General features: G+C 42.5%; 1 protein-coding gene across 3 annotated transcripts in view; it reads right to left on the bottom strand.

The window, feature by feature from the left end:
- Window positions 1–26,773, bottom strand: part of C7H1orf112 (chromosome 7 C1orf112 homolog) — a 414,829-nt gene that overhangs the window by 278,930 nt on the left and 109,126 nt on the right. For all 3 annotated transcript variants that reach the window (XM_040359710.1, XM_040359708.1, XM_040359709.1), the window contains exons 8-12: window positions 23,808–23,946; window positions 10,806–10,886; window positions 5,254–5,318; window positions 1,889–2,037; window positions 1,259–1,388 (exon numbers count right to left, since the gene is read on the bottom strand). In XM_040359710.1, coding sequence (XP_040215644.1) covers window positions 1,259–1,388; window positions 1,889–2,037; window positions 5,254–5,318; window positions 10,806–10,886; window positions 23,808–23,946 — 564 coding nt within the window. The remainder of the gene's footprint in view (window positions 1–1,258; window positions 1,389–1,888; window positions 2,038–5,253; window positions 5,319–10,805; window positions 10,887–23,807; window positions 23,947–26,773) is intronic.

Consider the following 26,773-nt stretch of genomic DNA (forward strand, 5'->3'; position numbering starts at 1 on the left):
TCCAGCCTGTCACCCAGTCGGCAGTTGATAGTAGATCTCAGGATCAAAAAAGTAGAAAAAATCTCCACACCAATGGGTCAACAGGGAGCCAGGTCCTTCTATGCTAAGCAGAAAAAACTGGCCTGCTGGATGCAGGGAGAGGGGTTGTACCCAGAGGGACCACCCCTGGGCGGTACTGTACAGTTTGAGGATGTTTTAACAATTTAACATGTTTCTGCCTAGTCCTCTCCTTTTAGAAGGCCAATACCCTAATGTCAAGATTATGCTGCTGTGTCTGTCCATGAACGAAAGAGAAACGTTTTTTAATAAAGAAATGTTGGCTTACTATAAAGTATATCCATGTACAGTATAGCATGCACTCAATACTTGGTCGGGGCTCCTTTTGCATCAATTACTTCATCAATGCGGCGTGGCATAGAGGCGATCAACCTGTGGCACTGCTGAGGTGTTATGGATGACCGCCGGCACTAACTGATCGGCAAGGAGGAAGACAGGACAGAGCTCGGTCAATGGCTACAACACAGAGCTCGGTCCTGTCAGAGGGGGTGTGCTGGTTTTTGTTTTCCTGAAAAGCGAAAGCACCACATAATACACACATAGACTAGAGGGGCTCGGGCGTGTTTGAAATCCCACATGCCCGATCCCGCCAGGAAGCCGACACTAGACACAGCTAATCACAGGCAGGGAGACATCCACAGCTGCACAGATTGGGAAATGTCTCCCGGCCTGTGATTAGTCGTGTGCAGTGTCGGCTTCCTAGTGAGATTGGGCATGCGGGATTTCGAACACGCCCGAGCCCATCTCTAATAAACACTGGTTAGGCACACATTTGACCCTTTGATCGCCCTAGATGTTTAATCCCTTTCCAGCCAGTGTCATTAGTACAGTGACAGTGTATATTTTAGCACTGAGCAAAGTGCCAGTGTCTGATTTCCCGCCATTCTACTTTTTGTTTACAGCGCAAAAAATAAAAAACCCAATGGTGATCAAATACTATCAAAAGAAAGCTCCGTTTGTGATATACATTTTATTTGTGCACAGCTTTATATGGCCGTGCAATTGTCAGTTAAAATAACAGCGCAGTATAGAAAAAAATGGCCTGGTCATAAAGGGAGGGGATGTAAACCTTTCGGAGGTCAAGTGGCTATAGAAAAGAAGCAAAGATATCCCTTTTTATTTCCAAAACGGTCAGTATAATGGGTTTCTGATATTAGAAATCCCTATTTAAATTATGGTATTGTATTATTTTGAATGTTACCTTTGTTTTTCCTCTGGAGGCTTGTTGCTGGAGCACCACAAAATCTGCACATCTTCCGGAAGAGTTGGAAGTTTATCCAAAATGTTTATTAGAAGCAGACATTTGGGGAACTGTTGTTCTCGTGGCGGTTCTGAATATAAGGATGGAATAATGTTCAGAAAAAACTGAACACTGAACACAAAAACACTTACAAAGGGGCACTATTCCTTCCACTGACACGAATGATGGCACACTATTCCTCCCTACTGACAACAATGGTGCACAATTCTTCCCACCAACACCAATGGTGGGACAATATTCCTCCCCACTGACAACAGTGGTGTACAATTCTTCCCATCAACAGCAATTCTTCCCACTGAAGCCAATGATGGGGTACCATTTCCCCCCCAATGATGGATCACTATTCCTCCTGCATTTGACCACGGATGCTATGCATTTTTTTTTATTCCCACTCACCAACCAGCCTGAGGAATTGTTTACTCCCACTGATTCTTTGAAACTTTCTACTACCACTAGCAACAATCTGGCCCCCTAAAGGACCCAAGGACAGTAAACTGGCCCTTTGTTTAGAAAGCTTGGGGACCCCTATTCTAGAGCATCATTCTTTATACAGTTAATAAGCAATCATACCTTGGGATTCATTAAGAACTGCGTCCATAAAAGGCGTGAAGGATAAAAGCTGGACAATGAGAAGATCAATAGCCACAAGAAATACATTCACAATCTCATCCTGATGAATATCTGAAATAGGCACAGCATATAGACTTGGCGGAAACATGCTAAGAAAAAAAAAAATAGGTACATAGTTAATCTAGTGACACAAGTCTATCCAGTTCAAGCAACAGAGATAGATTAAAAAAAAAAAAAAAAAAAACACAGCACACACACAAAACACAAAAAAACAGCACACACAACCCGCCATATACACTATCCCATACCTACAGTTGATCCAGAGGAAGGCAACAAAAAATAAAAAAAACAAAGCATGATCCAATTTGCTTCAGTTGGGTGAAAAATTCCTTCTTAACCCTCAATATGCTATTTCCCTGGATCAGCTTTACATATAAAAATATTAGTATCCAATTCTATTATGCACATTTAGGAAAGAATCCAGGCCCTTTTAACTGCTTGCCGGCCAGCCGTCGCAGTTATATAGCGGCAGGTCAGCTCTGCTGGGTGAGATCACGTAGATCTACGTCATCTCGCCATTCACCCAAAAGGGGCGCGCCCGCTCGCCCCTGACGCCGACGCACGTGCCCGGCGCGATCACTGCCGGGCACCCCCGATTGCTCGTTACAGAGCGAGAACCGGGAGCTGTGTGTGTAAACACACAGCTCCCGGTCCTATCAGGGGGAGAAATGCCTGATCGTCTGTTCATACAAGGTATGAACAGCGATCAGTCATTTCCCCAAGTCAGTCCACCCCCCCCTTCAGTTAGAACACACCCAGGGAACATACTTAACCCCTTCCCTGCCAGTGGCATTTTTACAGTAATCAATGCATTTTTATAGCACTGATCGCTATAAAAATGCCAATGGTCCCAAAAATGTGTCAAAAGTGTCCGAGGTGTCCGCCATAATGTCGCAGTACCGATAAAAATTGCTGATCGCCGCCATTACTAGTAAAAAAAAAATATTAATAAAAATGCCATAAAACTATCCCCTATTTTGTAAACGCTATAACTTTTGCGCAAACTAATCAATAAACGCTTATTGTGATTGTTTTTTTTTACGAAAAATATGTAGAATACGTATCGGCCTAAACTGAGTAAAAAAAAAAACTTTTTTATATACATCTTTGGGGGATATTTATTATAGCAAAAAGTAAAAAAATATTATTTTTTTTCAAAATTGTCGCTCTATTTTTGTTTATAGTGCAAAAACGAAGAAACCGCAGAGGTGATCAAATACCACCAAAAGAAAGCTCTATTTGTGGGGAAAAAAGGAAGCCAATTTTATTAGGGAGCCGCATAGCACGACCGCGCAATTGTCAGTTAAAGGGACGCAGTGCTGAATCGCAAAAAGTGGCCCGGCCATTGACCAGCAGAATGGTCCGGGGCTTAAGTGGTTAAAAACAATTTACTGAGCTGACCAGAACCAGCTCTTCAGGAAGTCTATTCCACATTTTCACAGCTCTTACTGTGAATAAGTCTTTCCATATTTGGATTAAATCTCTTATCCTCCAGATGTAAAGAGTAGCACCTTGTCCTCTGTATTGACCAGAATAGCTCAACACCAAGTTCACTATATGAATCACTTACTGTATGTATTTATACATGTTGATCGTTTATCCCCTTAATCTCTTCTAAAAATAAAATAAATTCAAGGGCAATCTTTCCTCATAGCTGAGCTCCTCCACGCCTCCTATCAGTTTGGTTGCCTTTCTCTGCACTTTCTCCAGTTCCCCAATATCCCCTTTGAGAACTGGTGCCCAAAACTGAACTGCATATTCCAGATGAGGTCTTACTAATGATTTGTACAGGGGCAAAATGATCTCTCTCTCTGGAGTCCATACCGCTCAATACAAGAAAGGACTTTGCTCGCTTTGGAAACCGCAGCTTGGCATTGCATGTTATTATTACGTTTATGATCTACCAGAACACTCCGATCCTTTATCATTGATTCCCAGAGTTGTACCCCCCCCCCCCCCATATGTATAATTCATGCATATTCTTAGCCCTCAAGTGCATAACTTTACATTTATCAACATTGAGCCTAGGTTCACACTGCTGCGAATTCAAAATCGCGGTAAAATGCGCGATTTTACCGCGATTTCGCGGCTGCGATTTTGCCGCGATTTCGGCCACAATTTAATGTAAATCGCGGCCCGAAATCGCAAAAAGTAGTACAGGAACTACTTTTTGAAATTGCAGATGCGGCGTCGCACTGATTAGGACAGTGCCATTTGCGACAATTGCCGCCGATTTGAGATGCGATTTGACATGTCAAATCGCATCTCAAATCGTTCCAAATCGTACCCAGCGTGAACCAGGGCTAAACCTCATTTGCCCCATAGGGGTCAATTCACCAAGAGTCAAAATGGGTTGTAAAGGTTAGTTTTTCGTTTATTTTTTAAATAACATGTTATACTTCCCTCCTCTGTGCAAGGGTTTTGCACTGAGTGGCTTCAGTCCCCTAGTAGCGCCTCTGGCTGCTCCTCCTCTTGATTGCCCCCACGGAGAGACGCTTTCCATGGTGGCACTCATGCGGGTGCGCTCTGAAGTTCTCAAGTTCCATTGACACAGACAGCAGGACTCGGCCCTGCCACCGTGTCACTGAATTTGAATGATAGCAGCAGAAGCCAATGGCTCCTGCTGCCATCAATCTATCCAATGAGGATCCGAGACAGCAGTTGGAGCTGCTGTGCTCGTCCCCGTTGCTGGAAAGATCGGGTTCAGGTATGTACACGAGGGGCTCTGGGGGGCTGCTGCCCTACAGAAGGTTTTGCACATTAATGCATAGAATGCATTAAGGTGAAAAACCTTGAGGGTTTACAACTCCTCTAAATAACGTTCGCAAACCTGTGGGAGGAAAAGAGTACTTGGGAGAAACCCATGCAAGCACAGGGAGAACATGCAAACTCCATGCAGATAGTGTCCTGACCAGATTTCCTGTTCAATACCCGTTTTGAAATAGGGACCCCAGTGCTGCAAGGCAAACCTGCTAACCAGTAAGCCACCAGGTTTCATCAGTTATTTTAAGGCTAAAAAGATTTTCAGCAAGTACAGAAAAATACCTGTTGATCTTGCCAAAAATGTTGTGCCATGGATCAGTACTCCGAGGAGTACCCTCTGTCAGAATACAACAGTGCAGAAGGGAGGATTCCCAAATCCATCTTGAATGTGTGGGTAGGGAATCTTTTTTTTGTTAACCAGCTGATGAAAAAAAAAAAAAAGAAGAAGGATCTATGCCCAACTTAAAGCCATGGCAGAGAATACTATAACACACCAAAGCTGAAAATAAGCATTTGTTTGATCTGTATGGAGTGTTTCTTACCTATATATTTGAAGATATAAATAATGCAGATGAACACAAGATTCAGACAAAAAAGGCATAAATTCCTGAAATAAATTACAATTTAATCAAAATTTCACATTGTTTATCAAGAGGTAAAAAGAAATGTAATAAAAAATCATACATTCCAAGTACAGAACTTTTTAATGGAATAAACCTCAAAATTTATGGGACTTTGTAGGCAATAAAAAATTTAATTTCATCTATAATTATATATAAAAAATTATATTGTAGAAAAATTTATATAAAAAAATCTCACGTTGAAAATACAACACATTGCATCAATGATATTATCAATATTGCACAATTAACTGTTAACCATAAGGCTGCATTCACACCTAATCGCGGCGTTTTGTCCCGCGAATTGCAGCGACAAATTGCGGCATTTTGTACCGCGATTTGCGGCGACAAAACGCCGCGATTTTAACCCCTATTTAACCCACGGGTCCACATCTCCTATGCCGAACCCGCCTGAAAAAAAGGGTCCGGGACTTGTTTTGAGTTTCAGGCGTATGGCGTTTGGCGTGGAGATGTGAACCATCTCCATAGAGGGCAATGTAAAATCACCCCTCCAGCGTATTAGGGGCTGCTGCGGCGTCGCGCTTCAAGAGTAAATACGCCTAGGTGTGAATGAAGCCTTTGTGGTAGTTCCCATCTGATTGCTGTTCCCTTCATCATTGTGCCGAGGAATACAGCGAGTCTGACTTTTGACCATCTGAACTATACGTGAGAGGCCATCGCAGTGGTGTATTTCGTTAGTGACCAGCGATTGAAGTTTGCTTTACGCCATTTTTGTGGGTCACCAGCACAGTGTGGATCGAGTGGTGAGACATACCTGGTTGTTTTCTTGGGTCCGCCGTGACCGCAGTTCATCAGCCATGCAAATATTGAGAAGTTCTGCTTTGTTTTGATTCACAAATTTTACTTTGGCCTTTTGGGAGTGCATCTTTTGCAGATTTTTTATGTGGTGTGTTATTAAAACTGTTTTTACGTTATCACACTATCATATGCTTTTTTCATTATTTACGAGGATCTTATTTATCACACGGTTGGAAATGGAAGCTCACTTAATGGTTTAAACAATCATTACATGCTGTTGTGCCGAAACACGAGAGTGTCAGGCAAATCGTTCTGGTGAGTGGCCAATCTTATTGGTGGAGGAATCACTTTGCACATCGGGTGTGGTGGAAGAATTCTTTGAGAAGTTATTTTTGAAGTTTTTCACATTTGAGAAAGAGAAAAGTTTTTTTCCTTGTTGCTTTTCAATACCTATGAACGATTTTTGCTTATGAACACCTTTCAATCACGGGTTTTGCTCATTTGTTTATTTTTTATATACACTATATATATTGTATTGTTTTTTAATTTCGTTTGTGTGGTTCACACACACACACACACACACACACACACACACATTAGCGCTGTTCATATATCATTTATGTTCTATTTCACTATTTGAACACGTTGTATACACTTTGTCATATTTACCTTTAAAAACAGCAGCTGTGAAACTTCTTACTGTATTTAATCCTGAGCGCAGCGGTGTGAGTCATCAGGGCGCGTTTATTTTTGATCACACTTTTTTCTATATACATGAATCTTCTTCAGGAAATAATACCACTTCTGAAAAAACAGCTTAAATTGGTGAACCATTAGCATATAATTGTATGAAAGAATACATGCGAAATCATCATCCACATGCACTTACAATGTAAAAAAATGTTTAGCAGAAGCACTCCAGGTGGCAAGGATACCATATATCGGCCTTTGAAGACAATGAAAAACTTGCATTGTAGGATAAGGGCAAGACAGAAAATGGTGGTAAATCCCCAGGAAGATAATTAGTAACAATTCCAGGGTATACTGGGTCAACCTATACAGGTTGACCCAGTATACCCTGTAATGGACCCAGTATACCAATTACCTGTGCATGTTTTCCATCGTCTTTTGGGACAGCCCACTTTCAGGCAATCAAGGGATGCTGATAAATATACTGGTGACTCTTTGGTGGAGGTCTTCAAAGGCCGATATATGGTATCCTTGCCACCTGGAGGAGTGCTTCTGCTAAACATTTTTTTACATTGTAAGTGCATGTGGATGATGGTTTACATGTATTCTTTCATACAATTATGTACCAAGGGTTCACCAATTAAGTGGTATTAATACCTGAAGAAGATTTATGTTTAACCATACAATTGAATGCGTTGGATATCCCCCTCTGCTGTATTCCTAAACACAATCAATGACGAATGGGAACAGTAAATAGATGGGGACTACCACTTATGGATAACAGTTAATTGTGCAATATTGATAATACATGTTGTATTTTCAATATGAGATTTTTTTATGTAAAGTTTTCTACAATAAATATCTCTCTCTCTCTCCATCTATATATACATCCCGAACAGGACACTACCTGCCTGGAGTTTGCATGTTCTTCCTGTGCCTGCGTGGGTTTCCTCCAGGTACACCGGTTTCCTCCCACACTCCAGAGACATGCTGGTAGGTTAATTGGCTTCTGCCTAAAAATTGTCCCTAGTATATGAATGCGAGTTAGGGACCTTAGATTGTAAGCTCTTTGGGGGTAGGGACTGATGTGAATGTACATCGTATATGTAAAAGAGCTGCGTAAATTGACAGCGCTATACAAGTACTATATATATATATATATATATATATATATCATTTTTAATTGTCTACAAAATACTATATATTTGAGTTTTATTCCATGTATCGTCAAGGGATGGTGGCAATTTACATGTGTGGCCCTGTGAATTACCCAATTCAGTACAGAACTTTTTTTGGCAGAAGCAAACGGCATAATCTTCACCTAGTTCAAATACAGTACTAAGTTTAAAAGATTAGTCTGAAAAAAACTAAAATAGAATGACATCAATATTAGGTGCAGACTTCAGTTTACAGGCTTGGAGGATTTGGAAATCTTCTCCTTTAATATTTTTCTTGCATCAGTAATGTAAAAAAATCATATCCCAAATGCTCTACTTTGGAGACAAATCCAGGGACTTGACACTCGTTAATTATCTAAGACAGTACAGGGTTTGGCATTATATTGCGAATGTGCTCATGAATAAAATGACAAAATAAATTACCACTTTGCTGACACAGTCTGACAAATATATTGAATACAATCAGTACAATACAATGAATCAAAACAGTGGGCTCAATTTACAAGCAGTATCTACTGCTTTAAGTTAAGAAATGCGGTAAAATACCCTATCGTTTTGTAAACGTTTTTTGGCCTTCACCTTGACTTGTATTCAATCATCTTTTTTCCTTTGTACAAGTATAGTTAAAGGAAAAACTTTTTTCTTTGTTTTGGATTGGGTGGAGAGGGATTAGAACACCTATTCATTTTTTTATTGCTCCATCAGGGAGATTGGCCCTCTGTTTGTTTTGTTTACCATCGTCAATGAAAGTGAAATAAAAAGAAAATCCCAAATTTTGGGTTGTGCCAAGAAAAGTAATGGAGGGGAAATTTTCCCATGGGGACACTAGTTCTAGTGACGTGGGGGGCCCCCAAGGGATTCCAGTAATTTGCAGGAATTTCCTCTCACTTCCTGTTTTGGCTATGGAACAAGAAGTGAAGGTAAACCCCTCCAATGGGACAAAAAAAAAAAAAAACCTGACAGGAGTTCTAACCCTTCTTTACTCTACCCAAAATTAAAAAGAACGTTTTGGCCTTTGTTACATGTTTAAGCAGCCTTTGTCAACACAGAAGACCCCTTGAAATAACTTTCCAGTCTCGGGAAACCCCTACTAAATATTACTATATCTACAACTCATGATAGATTAGTGTGATGGTCAGTGAGAAAATGTATCCCCTTACAGAAAGCTAAAATAAAATCAACGTCAGTGGGAACTTGTCAGTGAGAAGATATCTCTAAAAATAATTAATTGTGAAAAAGTATCTCCACTACATAGGACATATGTTCTAACAAGGGATTAGACCCTTCTGATATGCATGTACATTGCATTATGTTTGGTGCGATTAGGTTTTCTGCAGCAAATTATGTATATCAGCCCTTAAAATTTTCACTTGCCTGCTCGCATTTGGCGAGTGGAAATTAGTAGAGGGCGAGTGTGGAGCAGGGGCAGACTGGGCCAACAGTTTCCTGGCTGACTGCTTCTAGCAGAAGTGGTGCGGCCATCAGTGCAGCCTGTACGGGGGGCTCCCTACCCCCTGGGCTGCTCTGATGCCCTGTAAAAAAAGGCTGCACCGCTTCTGCCAGAAGCGATCAACCAGGAACGTGTCAGGAGGACACAGCATGTATATGTAACAACAGCGGCCTCCTGGCACACTGGTCAAATGCCAGTCTAGGAGGTGGGACTTTGAGAGCAACCGGCTATTCATATACAAGCTGTGTCTCGGCGGGGGATCCCCGCTCTCTGCGATCCGCCCACCATATCATCCTCCCTGCTGCATTGATGGGCACAGATGAGACTGCACTAATGGGCATGGATAAAGATGCACTGATCAGGCTGCACTGATGCACACTAATAGACTCCACTGATGAGGCTGCACTGAAAAGGCTGCATTGATGGGCACTAAAAAGGCTGCATTGATGGACACTAAAGAGTCAAGCCTTCCTCTGCTATTACAAAGCTAAGAGGAGGCAGTCTAATGAAACAGAAAAACTTTCCTGTGTCTGCAGATAATGGAACAAGAATGAGCAGCAATGTTACAGACTACACTTTATTATGGTTCTCGAGACTCACGTGGCAAAAGCAGCCCACTAATGCTATTAGGAGCATGACCATGAAGGCTTTCTGTAAAACCAAATACTACTTAATCCATATATGCACTGTACATAGTAGTTCACCTTTAGAAAAAAAACTGCCTATTCAGGTAAAGGGTGTTTGTACTCACTGACCTGGGGTTATTCCAGTCAGGCTTCAGGGGGTACATAAATGGCCACCCACTCAGCCTCTTCACAGCCGCCCATTCAGTGCAAGGCATGGCTGGGGGGCAGAGACTAGAGGTCAGCTAACTGGTGAGGGATGTGAATTGGGAGGGGCTGGAGGAGACCTCAGATTTCGGCATAGGTGAGAGGGATAAAAGGGAAAGAAAAGAGAACAAAGAGTGTTACATCCTAAAATGTACCATAAGGGGTTTTAATACTGTATGAGTGGAAGGGACTCGGCGAGCGCTAAATATCCATGGGTTAGGGGTGCAAATTACTTGTGCAAATTACTTGTGCTGACCACCCACGCTATGAAAATAATTTTACTGTTAAGGGGTCCCTACAACTTGGGAAATGTTATCAAGGGGTCATGACACTAGAAGGTTGAGAACCACTGCTTTAAAGGAAGTGGCTTATGACCACTGACACAGAATATGGCCATGATTATAGCATACGAGTTATAGCATATATTAGCATTTTTCTGCAACCTTATAAAATAACTGGATTTTTAACATTTACAACTGCAGCTGAATAAAACAAATATGAACCACGAATAGGCACTCTTTATTAATATGAATTAGAACATGAATATGTACATGAGAGCATACTCACTTTGATGTAGTGCAAAAGTGAGTTACCAAAAAAACGACAGAGCTTTAAGTTCTTCTGGAATAATCGTTGATCTGTGTTTTCCTGCGCAAAATGAAAGAAATTTTGTTTAACAGACTTGCACGAAAGAAAATTTTGATTCTGCACAAACCATTTTTATTTATCCATTACAAGGTCTAGAAAACAAATTGCACCATCCCCCCCCCCCCCCCCCCCCCCCCATAATATTATTTTAAGAAATTTTGATGGGCGATACAATTACAAAAGTGTAAGCACATGCAGAGTCCAGCAGGCATTAAATATATAATGCAGTTTGAACGTCATTTTTTCTAGAGAAATAGATTTCGAAATGTGCCATTGACACCATAGGTCGGTAACAAACCATGCAATCCACACATACAAAGAAACCAACACAAATAAGTTTCAGAAATTAAGTTATGTGTAATAAAATGGAATGACACAGGGATAAAGTATTGAACACACGAAGAAGGGTATGTGCAAAAAGTCATGAAAAGCCAAGACACAAGCTGAAATCTATCAGTAATTAGAAAGCAATCCTGCCCCTTGTCAGTGCAAATTAATATCAGTTGGTTCAATCTCAACTGATGGTCTATAAAAAGATGTCTCATTACCAAGGTGTCACAATAGAAACATCTCATGATGGGTAAAAGCAAACAGCTTTCTCAAGACCTTTGCAACCTTATTGTTGCAAAACATACTGATGGCATTGGTTATACAAGGATTTCTAAACTTCTGAATGTTCCAGTGATCACTGCTGAGGCCATAATCCAGAAGTGCAAAGAACATAATTTCACCATAAACTGGTCTGACAGAGGAGTGAAACGAATTATCAAAAGTTGTCCAAGATCCAAGGAACTTGTGGAGAGCTTCAGAAAGACCTGAAATTAGCAGATACAAGTAATGCACTCAACTGCCATGGCCTGTATGCACGCTCATCATGTAAGACCCCATTGATTGGACGAATGGGCCAAAATCACTAACTAATCAATGCATGCGACCAGTTTCTCCATACAGGATCTTGAAGCCGTCATTACCAACAAATGACTTTGTACAAATTTAATTTAGCGTGTTCAAAACTTTTTCCCTGTGTAATTCCATTTTATTACACAACTTAATTTCTAAATGTATTTGTATGGATTACATGGGTTATTACCGACATGTGGTGAAAATTTTATGTCACCCCATGCATGAGCTGCCTGCGTGCCCCTGAGGCACGCTCTGATCAGCGAGTCAATGAGACTCGGCTGATCACGGATTAAAGTAAGGGGTCGATCCCTGCCCTTTACCACATGATCAGCTGTCAGCCAATGACAGCTGATCATGTGAAGTAAACAGAAGATCATATCCGGCTTTTTTTCCCGCTCACGCTGTCAGCATGAGGAGGAATACAAAACTAGATTACCAGCTTCTGTCAGAGGGACATTGGTCCAACACAGGGACACTCACCAGTGCCACCTACCAGTGCATATCAGTGCTGCCAATCCATGCCACCTTATCAGTGCCTTTCAGTGCAGCCTATCAGTGCCGCCTCATCAGCACACATCAATGAAGGAAAAAAATTATTTGTTTGCAAAATGTTATAACAAAACTATGAAACTATTTAATTTTTCCAAAAATGTTATTGAAGCAAAAAAAAATGTAAAACCGTGATTAATTTACACCATGAGAAAGCTCTATTTGTGCAAACAAATACAACATTTCATATGGGTACAGTGTAGCATGACCACGCAATGGTTATTAAAGAGTGCCAGTGCTGAAAATTGGCCTCGACAGGAAGGGGGTTTAAGTGCCCAGTAAGCAAATAGTTAACAGTGCTCAAAAGGCAATATATTTGGTAAGAAAAAAAAACACATTAGTCTTTTCAATTATTTATTAAATAAAATAGGTGGATAGCTTTTCAGAGGCACTGCCACTCTTGTGAAATTGCCCACAGAGAGCACTTTTGAATCTTTGCATGATTACACCACCCATGTCAATAACAAAAAACACTACACTTTAGATATACCTGAGAAATTAGAAATAAAATTGAAAGTTTCAACCTGTATACTTGCTAAGAAGGGTCTAAGCCACAGGTGTCAAACACAAGGACCACGGGCCGAATCCAGCCCTCCAGGCCATTTCATGTGGCCCTCACACATCTCCTGCAACTGCAGGAGAGCTCCAGCCCTCCTCTGGACCTACTCCAGACCCTTACTTTCTGCTTTCAAGCAATGAATCTAGCTTCTTCTCAGCAGCAGCATAAGGAAAGGGGGGTGCACTGTGATGTAAGGAAGAGTGGGGGACTTAACTGATGATGGGATGGCTCTTGACATCTAATGTAAAAGGGAGGGGATGTGCTGGACATCTAATCTTACAGATACAACCGGCCCTTTTGAGGGCAATCATATTGCTAATGCGGCCCACAATTAAATGGAGTTTTGACACCCCTGGTCTAAGCATTGGCATCTTATCTGGTGTAACCGTCTCTATTTTCATAGATTTAAAGTGGTGGTAACTGTAGGGGTGAACCTACTTTTTCTACATCACAAATCTACATTTTCATTCATTTAGATTGAGAATAATAACGCCTTGTCAGTTTTTTGTGTCATTTATTCAAGTATAATTGAAATCTTCATGATATATAAATTTACTTTCACTTTATACATCTTTTGCATGCTTGGTACTTTTTATTCATCCTCGAGTTAGTACTGAGGGTTCCCACAGTCCAAGAAACCATCCTTTATGCCAATGGTATCTAAATTGTCTGGTCATGGGCGTGTGTGGTCTGACCTCGGACGAAGATTGCCACATAACTCCTGAGCTCCCGCCATCTGAGGACCTTCTCAAACTCAACCTGAGGATTTTCTAAGCGTTTAATCAAGCATTCGTCCCGCAGCCCTTCAACTACCCGCTCCTGTTCCCCTCGGGACCCAAGCAGGCAGCTTAGCCAAACCATCACGGAGCTTTTCTGATCCCAGGTGAGCGGCATGGCAGCCTCCTTGCAGAGAAGCCCTCTCACATCCTCGCTCTCTAACACCGGAACCGCCGGGTCCTGCCCGACTCCCTCGCCAGCAGACACCCTGGTGTTCCAGCAACAGCTTAGCATGCAGGACCTGCGCACCATATTAGTGGACATTAAAGACACCCTGTCGTCCGCCATTTCAAATTTACACCTTGACATCCAGGCGCTGGTGGGCAGGGTGCAAGAGGTGCAGAGAACAGCCGCCCTAACAAGGCTCAACCATCCGCCAGGTTACACAGACAGTTGATACCCACACGTTGAAGCTTCGAGACATGCACCGCTATACTGAAGATCTGGACAACCGTGGGAGGCGTCACAACCTCCGTTTCCGAGGCTTACCCGAATCAGTGGAACATGACCAGCTGCTCACCACAGTGACAGGCTTCTGCTAAAATCTCCAAGACAGACCCCCTGCTACACCCATTGAAATGGAGCTTATACACAGGGCCCTCCGCCCCAAAAGCAGGAAATCCGATCCACACCAAGATGTGGTGTGCTGCCTGGTAGATTATCGGCTCAAAGAAGATATCCTGTGCAAAGCTAGCAACAGAATCCACCTTTCCCTTGCTGGAGCAGACATTCGCATTTTCCAGGACCTCTCCAACGTGACCCTACAGCACCACAGGGACCTCCGACCCCTGCTTGATGAGCTCTGCACCAGAGGAATCCACTATAAGTGGAAGTTTCCTTTCTGCCTTACAGCCTCCACGCAAAGCTGCATTGCACACTTGCGAGGCCTGGAAGACCTGAAGCCATTCTGCGAGATCCTGGGCATCCAATTCATATTTATGAGATGAGGCCCACGGTACTGGGTTAATCAATGCCACTTCCTCGCTCCTGATATCCCAATGTCCTTAAAAGACCCCGATCTACTTTTGCTATGTTGTTCCCCCTTTTATCCTAAATATTCTATTTATCACAACTATCACTTGGGTCATGGACACTGCCCCTGTGATCTATATAAAGCCCCGTACACACTGTCGGACTTTTTGCCAACAAACTTCAAAATTAGCAAGTTTTCCAAAAAATCCGACAGTGTGTACGCTCCATCGGACAAACTTTTCCGGTTTTCATCGGACAAACGTTCGCTCTGCAAACGGACAAACTTTTCAGCAACAAAAGTCCGATGGTGCAAATTCCGACCGTCTGTACAGAAATCTATCGGACTTTTGTCCAAAGTAAAACAAGCATGCCCAGAACCAATGTTAAAATCAACCAACAATAGCAGAAGTTGATCAAAGGGTGGCAGTAAAGAGCAGAAAAAACACGTGATGAAGGGAAAGTTTGCAGAAAAGTCCTGCCGTGTGTATGCCAAGGGTGTGCCCGGCCAACTCCCTTCAAACAAAAATCCACGGAAAAGTTTGTTAGAAGTCCGATCGTGTGTATGAGGCTTAAGACAGATCTTAGATTTATACCTATCCCCAGCGGGCCTAATCTCTTGGGGCCTAATCCTCAAAAAAATGGCGCAACGTAACTTTTTCCATTTAAGTTACACCGCCTCAAAATCTCTAACTAAGTGCCCGATCCACAAAGCACTTACCTAGAAATTTTGAGCGGTGTAACTTAAATCGGGCCGGCGCAAGGCGTTCCTCTTCTCCAGGGGGCGATTACCATTTAAATGAGGCGCGCTCCCGAGCCGGCCGTACGGCGCATGCTCGTGACGTCATTTTCCCGACGTGCATAGTGCAAAATTACGTTACGTCGGGCTTTGTGGATTGCGACGGGACAATAAAGTTGCGTCGGGTAAAAAAAAAAGATACGGCGCCAAAAAAAAAAAAAAAATCGAGTCGCGAGCAAGAAAGGTCTGTTTTTACAAGGTGTAAACAGTTTACACCTTGTAAAAGCAGCCCTAATTTTGCGTTTGCAAAATAAAACTTACGGAGAAAAAAACGAAGCTGAAAAGCTTCGTGGATCTCCGTAAGTCCTAATTTGCATACCCGAGGCGGCATTTCGACGTGAAATGCCCCCAGCGGCGGATGCGGTACTGCATCCCAAGATCCGGCAGAGTAATTCAATTACACATGCCGGATCTTCGTCCTAACTATGGGAAACTGATTCTGTGGATCAGTTCCATAGTTAGGACCAGGGATACGACGGAGTAACAGCAGTTACTCCGTCGTATCTTTTTTGAGGATTTGGCCCTTAGTCTTTTAGTTGCCTGGTGTAAAGGGTGGGGGATTACTACCCCCTTCCCTTCATTGTCTCATGCTTATTTCCCCCACTCTAGCTTCGCAGGAATGAGAGGCCACTTCTGCCAATGGCACTCTTAATACCCTCCAACGCCTGCTAAGGTAGACCGATTCTTGAATTCTTATATGCTCTCCCACGCTACCGAATTATTCTATTACATGTGCCTCCAGACTTTACTTGACTCCGCCACCACCACCACAATATAACACAAGGTGTGGTCAACATGGAAAATGCCTGTTTACCATACCTAATACACCCTGGCTCCCCTTCCAGCCTTCCCCTTCCCTCTCCCTTACCAAATCCTTTAATCTCACTATCCCACTTCCTTCCCATCCTCCTTCCCCACCATACTCCCTCCTGCCCTTCCCGATACTTGTATCCTCACATGGAGTCCTGACTGCTCAGTTCTAGCTCTACTCCCTTGTACCTTTTCTAACCAGCCAGAGATGGGGAATGGACATCCCAATCACCCACCTTCATTTGCTCCTGGCTCTTAAATGTCAATTTATAGTCGGTGGGGGCTACACAGTGGCATGGCCTCCTGCTACTTAGACTGTTTTGTCTTAGCTTTTATTTAAATATATGTAGAGAATAACGCTATGCTTACAACTCTCTCAACTTGAGACAATCTGGCCAATTCCTTTACAAAATCCTCCTAGGGAAACCATCCAATGTCTGGTTTGCCCTTTCCTCTTTGAGAGGTGCTCTTTAAGGTTCTCTGGCTGGTAGGCCTTGTTATATCCTTGTTAGGATATCACAGATTTGCTTAGGTACAACTAAAAACTGCCACACCCTCACTAGACTATAACTCTGATTCTGCATGATCAAACTGAACGATACAGCCGCTATGCTTAAAACTACATATGGTCCTCTCACGAACGGGATACTCCTACCAATCCACAGTACTCCATATGTACTAGACCCCACACAGTGGTAACTACCCCTACACACAATGCTGACAGTACAATCTTACACCGTTCTCCGGCTACAACACCTTTGGGGCTGTGTACCTATCAGGACAGGTGAGTTGGTCCTCTGCCCCCGGAATACCACACCACTCTCGGGCAACTGAGCCCTTTCTCACAACTCTTTCCAACTGCCCTGCCACCTTCCCCTTCGTTTATTGCCCTCTCCCCTTTAACTATGCCCCCCCCCTTTTTTTTTCCTCTCATCTCCTCCCCTGGGTCTGTTGTAATTACATTTGCCTTTCTGGTTCCTTGTCATTGCTGTCAATAATGGGTACTCCTCGACCCACTTCGGACAGATCTCTCCTTAATCACTTCAGCCCCGGAAGATTTGGCTGCTCAATGACCAGGCCATTTTTTTTTTTAAATACGGCACTGCGTCTCTTTAACCAACAACTGTGTGGTTGTGCGACGCTGTACCCAAACAAAACTGACGTCCTTTTTTTCCCCTCACAAATAGAGCTTTCTTTTGGTGGTACTTGATCACCTCTGCGGTTATTTTTTGCACCGTAAAAAAAAAAAAAGCGACAATTTTGAAAAAAACACAATATTTTGTACTTTTTGCTATAATAAATATCCCCAATTTTTATTTCAGTTTAGGCCGATATGTATAGTTTTATAATACAAAAATCGCAATAAGCGTATATTGATTTGTTTGCGCAAAAGCATCTACAAAATAGGGGAAAGATTTATGCCGTTTTTATTTTACTAGTAATGGCGGCGATCTGGACAGCAACATTATGGCGGCAGCTCGGACACTTGACACATTTTTGGGACCATTCACTGTGACATTACTGTGTAAATGTCACTGGCAGGTTAACTGTGTTCCCTAGTGTGTGTGTTCTAACTGTAGGAGGGATGGGAGTGACTGGAGGAAATTACAGATTGTGGTTCCTAGATAGTAGGAACTCGCAATCTGCCTCGCCTGTGCTCACAGATCAGGGATTTGTGCGTTTACACACACACGTGCCTGTTCTGCCTCTCGTGGGCGCCTATCCCACTTAAAGGGACCAGCTACAGCTACGATGTTATCTTGCAAGTGCATTCTTTTCTTTGGGGGATTTTTAATACACATGCATACAGAGAACACTATGGTTTTTATATTTGTTATTTTCAGGTCTTAAACCAGGGGTTCCCACAACCAGTGGCACGCCGAGCCCTCTGATGTGGCCCGCAGAGCCCTCCGACGTGGCACGCAACCTTCTGCTCTATGATGGAATAGAATACTGTTATTAAAGGTCAATTTATTACTAAAATCAGTCTATATATGGGCATATCTGTTCTGCAGTGGTTACTGGGCTGCTTTCAAACTGACCTGCAGAGGCAGAGCAGCGCACCTGCGGGTTACCTGCACTGAGCCATAGACTTCTGTTATTACCTGTGAGTTTGGTGAGCTTTCTGAAAGTTCACCAAACCTGCAGAATATAATAGAAATCTATTGCAAAGTGCAGGAAAGCCAAAACGTACACTGCGTTGGTAACCTGTAGCGCATCAGTGTGAAAAGCAGCCTTAGGCCCCTTTCACACGGTCAGTCTGACCCAATTGGACCCTCCCATTCACCTCCAAGGTGTGGCAAATGTAAACAGACTTGTGTCCTACCTCCAATCCGATCAGCAAAAAAAAAGTAAAGTAAGCTGTGTCCGCTCTGCATATGCAGAGCAGACAAGGACCTGCCATAAGCCCGCTCCGTTTATTGTGGCCCACGATCGGCTACCAAGTCGCTCAAGTGGCCTCAAGCCTCAAAAGGTTGGGAACCCCCTGTCTTAAACTCATGGAATCTTAAGTTGAGTTGAGCAATAAGGAGGTGATTCGTTTCCTGGATACAATTTAATGATATAGAAGAGCAGTCTGGGGACTGTTGGATTTCCCACCATTAGGAAGTAAATAAGAGATCGGGAAGGATTCTAGGAGTGATCTTGTTATGAGTTTTAACTTACGGTATCTGTGAGGTGAGCATGCATTTTTACTGGTGGTGGTGTGCACTCATGCTGGATACTTTTGAGGACAAATAATCACTGTGGTGAAAGCTTTGGAATCACCGATACAGATGAATTGTTTTTTTATTCAGAGGACTTTCTATATTTATTAGTGAAACCAATCTTGGTGAAAAATGTTATAATATGATAATGTACATTTTATTCAAGTTTATTAATTTTTTTATATTTAGTTTCATGAGGCATAGCGCTGCATTATTTAGAAAACAATTTTGCAATAGGTGTGGTGTATCACTGAGAATGTTCAGCAGCTGTGCAGACTTATAGGGGTATATGATTTTATTGAGCTACACGGCAGAATTTCACGGTTTATTTTAGCGCCGATTGTTTCTGTCACAATGACAGCGGCTGGTCGGCAAGTGGTTAAACGGATCTCCCTAAACGCACGGGCCTTAATATACACTGCTCAAAAAAATTAAAGGAACACTTTGAAAACATAGCAGATCTTAACGGGCAAAAATCTCGGGCTGGATATCTATACTGATATGGACTGGCTAATGTGTTAGGAATAAAAGGATGTGGAAAAAAAATCAAGAGATTGTGTTGCGCTTCAACAGCATAGAATGGTGTAATTGGTAAAATGTATAAATAACCAAAATAGTATAATTGATAAATGAATGTTCAAATATTACCAATAGTCTGACTGAAAGATAAAAATCTCTATAAATGCGAAGATCAGGTGCATCCAAAAGGTGTACTGAATAAATGTGCAAACAGTGCAGATAAGGTGACTTAGGTGCATAAATAAAATCACAACGTAAAGATAATATATGCAGTCGCAGAGGAAATCGCAGGATTATGATCCAATCAAAATGAATGACTGGACCCAACTGATATACAATGATGGATGAATAAAACAGTGAACTGAATAAGGAGTGCAAATACATACAAATAGGAGACTGTATAATGTACGGTAAGTAAAATCACATCATATGAATGGTGGATGAAACCGCAAGATTGTCCAATTGTTACAAAGTTTAAATGGTGCTACTGCGACTCAGTCCAAGAGGTGAATTGCAAGGTGCAAGTAGAGTGCTGGGTGCAGAAATAGAATCGCAACGTAAAAATATATGCAGTCGCAGAGGAAATCGCAGGATGGTGTTATGCTCCCATCAACATGAATGACTGAACATAACCGATATACACCAATGATGGATGATGCAACTGCGACTCAGTCCAAGAGGTAATGCAATTTAGTCAAAAGAAATTGCAAAGTGCAAGTGAAGTGCTGGGTGCTAAATGACATCAGCAGGTGGCAAGGTGACTTGTTGGTGAATCTTCGGTGTATGTCGACACCCGAAGGTGTGCTAGCAAATTACCTTACGGCTGCAAGGCAAGCAGCTTTTAATAAAACCAATAGAATCACTCGGTGGTAGAGGGGATAACTCCTATCCGTCCTTCCAGTAGTGTGGCGCCTAGGGGGTTAAGGCTTCCTTCCAGGCTGGGTGGTCAGCAAGGTAAGACAGCTCAAAAGTGTGTCACCAGGCAGGGTAGAGAAATCAGAGGAGGCTCTCTAGTATAATATGTTTTAAACACTCATTGGTTTATTCAAACATAACAAACAGGGTACTCACATTACAAACAGGGTACTCACATTTAAAACAGTAATGTAGTGTAGTGTATATCAGAATTGAGCAGCGAGCTCACACTCATGTCGCATGATGAAGAGACATTCACACCAGTGGCCTGCTGGAGGTCATTTTGTAGGGCTCCGTCAGTGCTCATCCTGTTCCACCTTGCACAAAGGAGCAGATACCGGTCCTGATGATGATGAATTAAGGACTTTCTACGGCTCTGTTCAGCTCTAATAAAACAACTGCCTGTCTCCTGGAATCTCCTCCATGCTCTTGAGACTGGGAGACACGGCAAACCTTCTGGCAATGACACATATTGATGTGCCATCCTGGAGGTGTTTGGACTGCCTGTGCAACCTTTATAGGGTCCAAGTATCGCCTCGTGCTACCAGTAGTGACACTGACCTTAGCCAAATGCAAAAACTAGTGAAAAACAGTCAGAAAAGATGAGTAGGGAAAAAAAATGTCAGACACCTCAACCTGAAAAAACATTCCTGTTTTGGAGGTCGTCTCATTGTTGCCCATCTAGTGCACCTGTTAATTTCAATTAACAGCAAAGCAGCTGAAACTGATTAACAACCCCCTCTGTATACACCCCTCCCCCTCTGCTACTTAACTGACCAGATCAAGAAGGTCACAGAGCTCATATGACAATTTAACATCCGCAAACTGTATTCCAGTTGTTTCAGGTATTTAACCCCATTTCGTTTTTGCGTTTTTTTTTAGATAAATGTTTTACATGATTAAATAAAAGCTGATCATTGTAAGCACTCCTCAGTGGTAAATGGTTTGTCTTAACCCTCTAACTGATATACTTGCAGGAGAGCCTGTCTGTTGAAAAACAGATATACTGGTTGCATCACCAGATGGATCACCAGATGGAAATAAAAAAAAGCCTACAAAAAAAAAACAAAAAAACACAAAAATGCAGACATCACAAAAAAAATTGTAAACTGCAATATAATAATGCAAGAGGATGACTTACTTATTGTTTGAAATGCTTTAATCCACTGAGTCGGGGAAAAAATCTGGTCCAGATCCTTTTCCCATTTCAGCATATTTGTGTTTTTGGTAAACAGTTGGGAGGATAACACATCGTAGAAGAAAGATATACCTTTCTTGTTATCATTTTTCTGGAGGAGAGAGGAACTCCCAAAGGTTCATAGGGATTTCGATCAAATTACTGGGAGAGAAATCTTTCAGTCGGGCACACTTACCAATCTTAGTCTCGATGAGTACATCCTATGTTCTTAACTATAGAGCGATGGCTACAAGAACTTATTAGATGTACAGCATTTGAGGAGAATACTTACCTCCTATGCAATACTTCACATAAATTAGATTTTTTATAATGCTGGTTAGGTACATCATAGCCGACCACTTTTAAAAATGTAAAAAAAAACAGTTGCCCTATGGCTTTAACTTCTGGGTGTTTGTTTTGAGTGCATGGTTAGCATACCATAATATAACAGTGTATATGAATATGTACTCTGTTCTTGTCAAATGATCTTGAGCTGCATTCGATTGTACTTTTTTTGTCTGACAAGTTATGTTTTTGTTCTTACAACAAAAACATAAATAAAAACAAATATACTGAAAAAGCTTTAGGCCCCATGCACACGAGACGCTGGTAAACACGTGTTCAGAGGAATTTGGACTGCTTTTTCAACTGCCCCTGAACACATTCAATGTTACCCTATGTGTTCATGCACACAGTCACGTTTTTCTGTGTTTTCCAGCAGTTGCGTTTATGCTCGTTTTTTCAGAAGCAAAAAAATGGGTTCAGACGCAAAAGTTTTCGCGTTTCAGACGCAAATCATGGCAAAACGCCGCTAAACGCGGTACCGGCGTTTTGCCGCGATTTAGTTTATAGGCGTTTTTAAAGGTGACCTCTTTTTTTTACATTAGAAATCTCAAAAATGATGGCAAATGATGAAAAAACATAAAAAAAACATAACAAAAATTAATTGCTTGCATTGCATTGTGGACAATCCACAACTTGTGGCAGGTGACGTGGCCAGGTGACGTGGCCAGTGGACAATCCACAACTTGCGACAGGTGACATGGCCAGGTGACATAGCAAGTGGACAATCCACAACTTGTGGTAGGTGACGTGGCCAGGTGATGTGGCAGGTGACGTGGCCAGGTGACGTGGCCATTGGACAATCCACAACTTGTGGCAGGTGACATGGCCAGGTCATGTGGCAAGTGGACAATCCACAACTTGTGGCAGGTGATGTGGCCAGTGGACAATCCACAACTTGTGGCAGGTGACGTGGCCAGGTGACGTGGCAAGTGACGTGCCAGGTGATGTGGCAAGTGAACAATCCACAACTTGTGGCAGGTGACGTGCCAGGTGATGTGAACAGGTGATGTGGCAGGTGACGTGGCCAGGTGACGTGGCCAGGTGACAATCCGCAACTTGTGGCAGGTGATGTGGCAAGTGGACAATCCACAACTTGTGGCAGGTGACGTGGCCAGGTGATTTGGCAAGTGGATAATCCACAACTTGTGGCAGGTGACATGGCCAGGTAGCGTGGCAAGTGGACAATCCACAACTTGTGGCAGGTGTCGTGGTCAGGTGACATGGCAAGTGGACAATTCACAACTTGTGGCAGGTGACGTGGCCAGTTGACATGGCAGGTGACGTGGCCAGTGGACAATCCACAACTTGTGGCAGGTGACGTGGCCAGGTAACGTGGCAAGTGGACAATTCACAACTTGTGGCAGGTGTCGTGGTCAGGTGACGTGGCAAGTGGACAATCCACAACTTGTGGCAGGTGACGTGGCCAGTGGACAATCCACAACTTGTGGCAGATGACATGGCAGGTGACGTGGCCAGTGGACAATCCACAACTTGTGGCAGGTGGCGTGGCCAGGTGACGTGGCAGATGACATGGCAAGTGGACAATTCACAACTTGAGGCAGGTGACGTGACAAGTGACATGCTAAATACACGTACACTGCTGCTCTCTCAGCTGCTACTCACTCTGGTCTCACAAAATGGCTGAAACGCAACGCGGTAAAACGGCGCGAAATTCGCGGCAAAAACTGGTGTTTTAAACACCGTTTTTTGCGTTTGAAAACGTGTTTAGATGAGTTTGCATCTGTGTCTCGTGTGCATGGGGCCTTATTGTAGGGGATATATATATTTTGATGAGAAATAAAATAAAATAAAAAAAACTGCGTTATACAAAATAGCCTCACCATTAGGACAGTTAAGAACATTTTGGAATTAAAAAAATGAAGACATCCTTTACCTGTACTCCGGTGACCTTCATATGTTCCGCTATTTGCAAGCATGATTGGAAGGATACCAGAATGTCATCACACAAGCTGCTCACAATGTCACAATGCCTTACTTGGCTTTCTACTAATGCTTGATGCTTGATGCTCTGTCTGTTTGAAGAAGAAACAAAATCACACATCTTTACCAATGATCAAAATATTGTAATTCAAACTTTTTCTATTGTGTGCCATAATACTTTTTTTGCGTGGGGCATGTAAAATTTGTCTAGATAGCCATTAGCGGATTGAATTTCTAATTTATACTCATTTGTGTTTCATGACCAATTCAGATCACAGAACTCACTCTAGATATAACTCAGTTCTAACAACAGAATCAAGGAATAGACACTGGATCAAAGACTGGAAGCAAGGCTAGCCAGTAAGCGGTCATCAGCGTAAGCGCACCACATCTTTGACCACAGATTTGTATAAACCATTAGAGAAAAACTATCTATGGGTAGACTTGTGAGAAGCTTGCAATGACAAGAAATCACGACTATCTGTATTTTTGAAAACTGGAAGTATAGTGAAGCTGCTGCCCACAAAGATCAGTGAGGTTTCACAGACAGAAAAACAAGGAATCTGGCAATTAGTTGCATTTAGTAGCTTCACACGTTAAAGTTGTTTCCTTTATCCAACCCTTTGCTTAGAACACTTAGAGGGCAGCACAACACCAATAGCCCAAGAAAAAAAACCAACAGTGAAACAAAACACTGGAGTATTGATAGCTTAAAAGATCTGCCTGCAGGACCTTAAATCCAAAAGTTATATCTCAAAATGCCTGAACACCCAACAGGTAGAATTTAGAAAATGTGTGAACATTTAGCAGCCTTGCAAATCTGGGAGACAGGTGCACACTGTCTAGACAAATCTGATGTGTTTCCAATGTAAAAGTTGATGGGATGGAACCTTATCCTTAAGGTCAGTAGGCTTGTACAATGATGTGTCAGATACACACAAAAAATGGTGGAATGGGAAGCACGTTACCCTTTTCAAGGACCTTACAGGATAAAAAAAAAAAAAAGAGAATCAGTTTGTCTAAAAAAAAAAATGTAGCTGGGAGACAGACATTAATAGCCCTCACCACATCCAGCCAATGGAGGGATATCTTCTTAGAATGAACCAGAATAGAGAGATGCAAGAACAATTTCCAGGCTAAGGTGGAAAGAAACAACCTTAGGAAGAACAGAGACGCTAGGTCTCCTTGAAGAATCAAAAAGGGCTCATTACAAAATAGTCAAGTCTCTAGGTTTGCTGCCCTAACAGGATTATGGCAATGAGTAAAGCCACTTGAGATAGTAGATAATGGAATCTCTCTAATACATTCCATTCAAAAAGGAGGTATTTGAACAGCCAAAAGAACCAAAATTAAATTTCCACCTTGACACAGAGGTTGTACCTTTGTGGGACCAAGTAAACCACTCCTTAAAAAAAAGGAAAGATGGAGGAAGGCAAAGCAATAGGTCTTTGGAACTAAAATAGTGAGAAATTAAATTTGTCCCTTGATGGTGCTCAAAGCCAGATGTTGATCTAGTTCAGATTGCACAAAGGTCTGGATCTGTCCCATGAAGTATTTTCTGTGATAAAATTTCCTTGCCTTGCACCAGGCATTATAGGCATTTCAGCTTTCAGGCGTGTAGAAGTAACAGAGTGAGAAGGACCCCCATCTCTTGTGACCTGGGCTTCAATAGTAAGCTGCCAAAGCTAGCAACTGAACAAGTATAATAAACTGGCCCTTGGGAAAGAAAATCCTAGGAATCTGGAAGAGCCTACAGGCCAAGCGGTGAAAGGACAGATGTATTTATCAGAGCCATTATGTGTTGATGGGAGACAATCGGTCGCTGGCAACCAAGGTCACTGCACTCTCAGGGTGCAAAGGACACCTCTGCTGCATGTCAGGCTGGCATCCATCACAAGGGCACACTGATAGGTTCATCAACTTTACCTTCGGGTTCCAAGCCAGAATGTTGAGTTGCAATGATCTTGAGTGGAACTGGGTAAATGGGACTGCCTTGAAAAAGGCTACTATCAGACCTAGAGCTCTCATTCAAAAGCAGAGAGTTGGACTGCTCCTGGAATATGGGAGTGAGGAGTTAAGAGTTTCTCGCAGTGAGAGAATACTCTGGATTGAGCCATATCCAGCATCAGACGCAGCATCGTTTGAAGGTTCAGGGTCCAATCAAACCTTTGCAGATTCTGGACAGTTCAGCTGACAGTTTCTGAACAAGGTCTCTGTTAACTGTTCTCTTAGCAAGAGATTACCCAGGTACCACCACAATGACAATGCCTGTGCATGCAAGAAGGCAAGTGCTCGAGCTAGAAGCTTTGGTGAAAGACTGAGGCACAGACCTTAAAAAAGGAAGTGTTGTGTGCCCACAGAGAATTGTGCAGGAAGTGTAGATGTGATGCAAAGATGGGGACATCCAAGAACACATCCTTGATTGCCAGAGAGGGCAGATAGTCTCCCAGAGGGAGAAAGACCATGACTGACCTGCTAGATTCCATGTGAAATATTTGCACTCAAATGATATTGAGTTTCTTGAGATCCAGAAATGAGCAAATGCCCCCTTTGGCTTTGGGAACAGTAATGGGGTTAAAAGCTGTAACGGTCAGGGGTTAACACCGTTTACGATACTCCATTCCACCAACTCACGACAGCTTATCCGACACTCCACAATCCAGCAGACACGATCCATATAGAATTCCCCAGAAGGACGAGACACACAGATCTGTCTCTGGTTCAAACGAATGAATCCTTTAATGGTAAACTCAGCTTGTTATATACAGCCATGGCCAAAAGTTTTGAGAATGACACAAATACTAATTTTCACAAAGTCTGCTGCCTCAGTTTTTGAGATGGGATATTTGCATATACTCCAGAATGTTATGAAGAGTGATCAGACGAATTGCAAAGTTCCTCTTTGCCATGAAAATTAAC

This window comes from Rana temporaria, chromosome 7, assembly GCF_905171775.1.
Source record: "Rana temporaria chromosome 7, aRanTem1.1, whole genome shotgun sequence".
Taxonomy (NCBI): domain Eukaryota; kingdom Metazoa; phylum Chordata; class Amphibia; order Anura; family Ranidae; genus Rana; species Rana temporaria.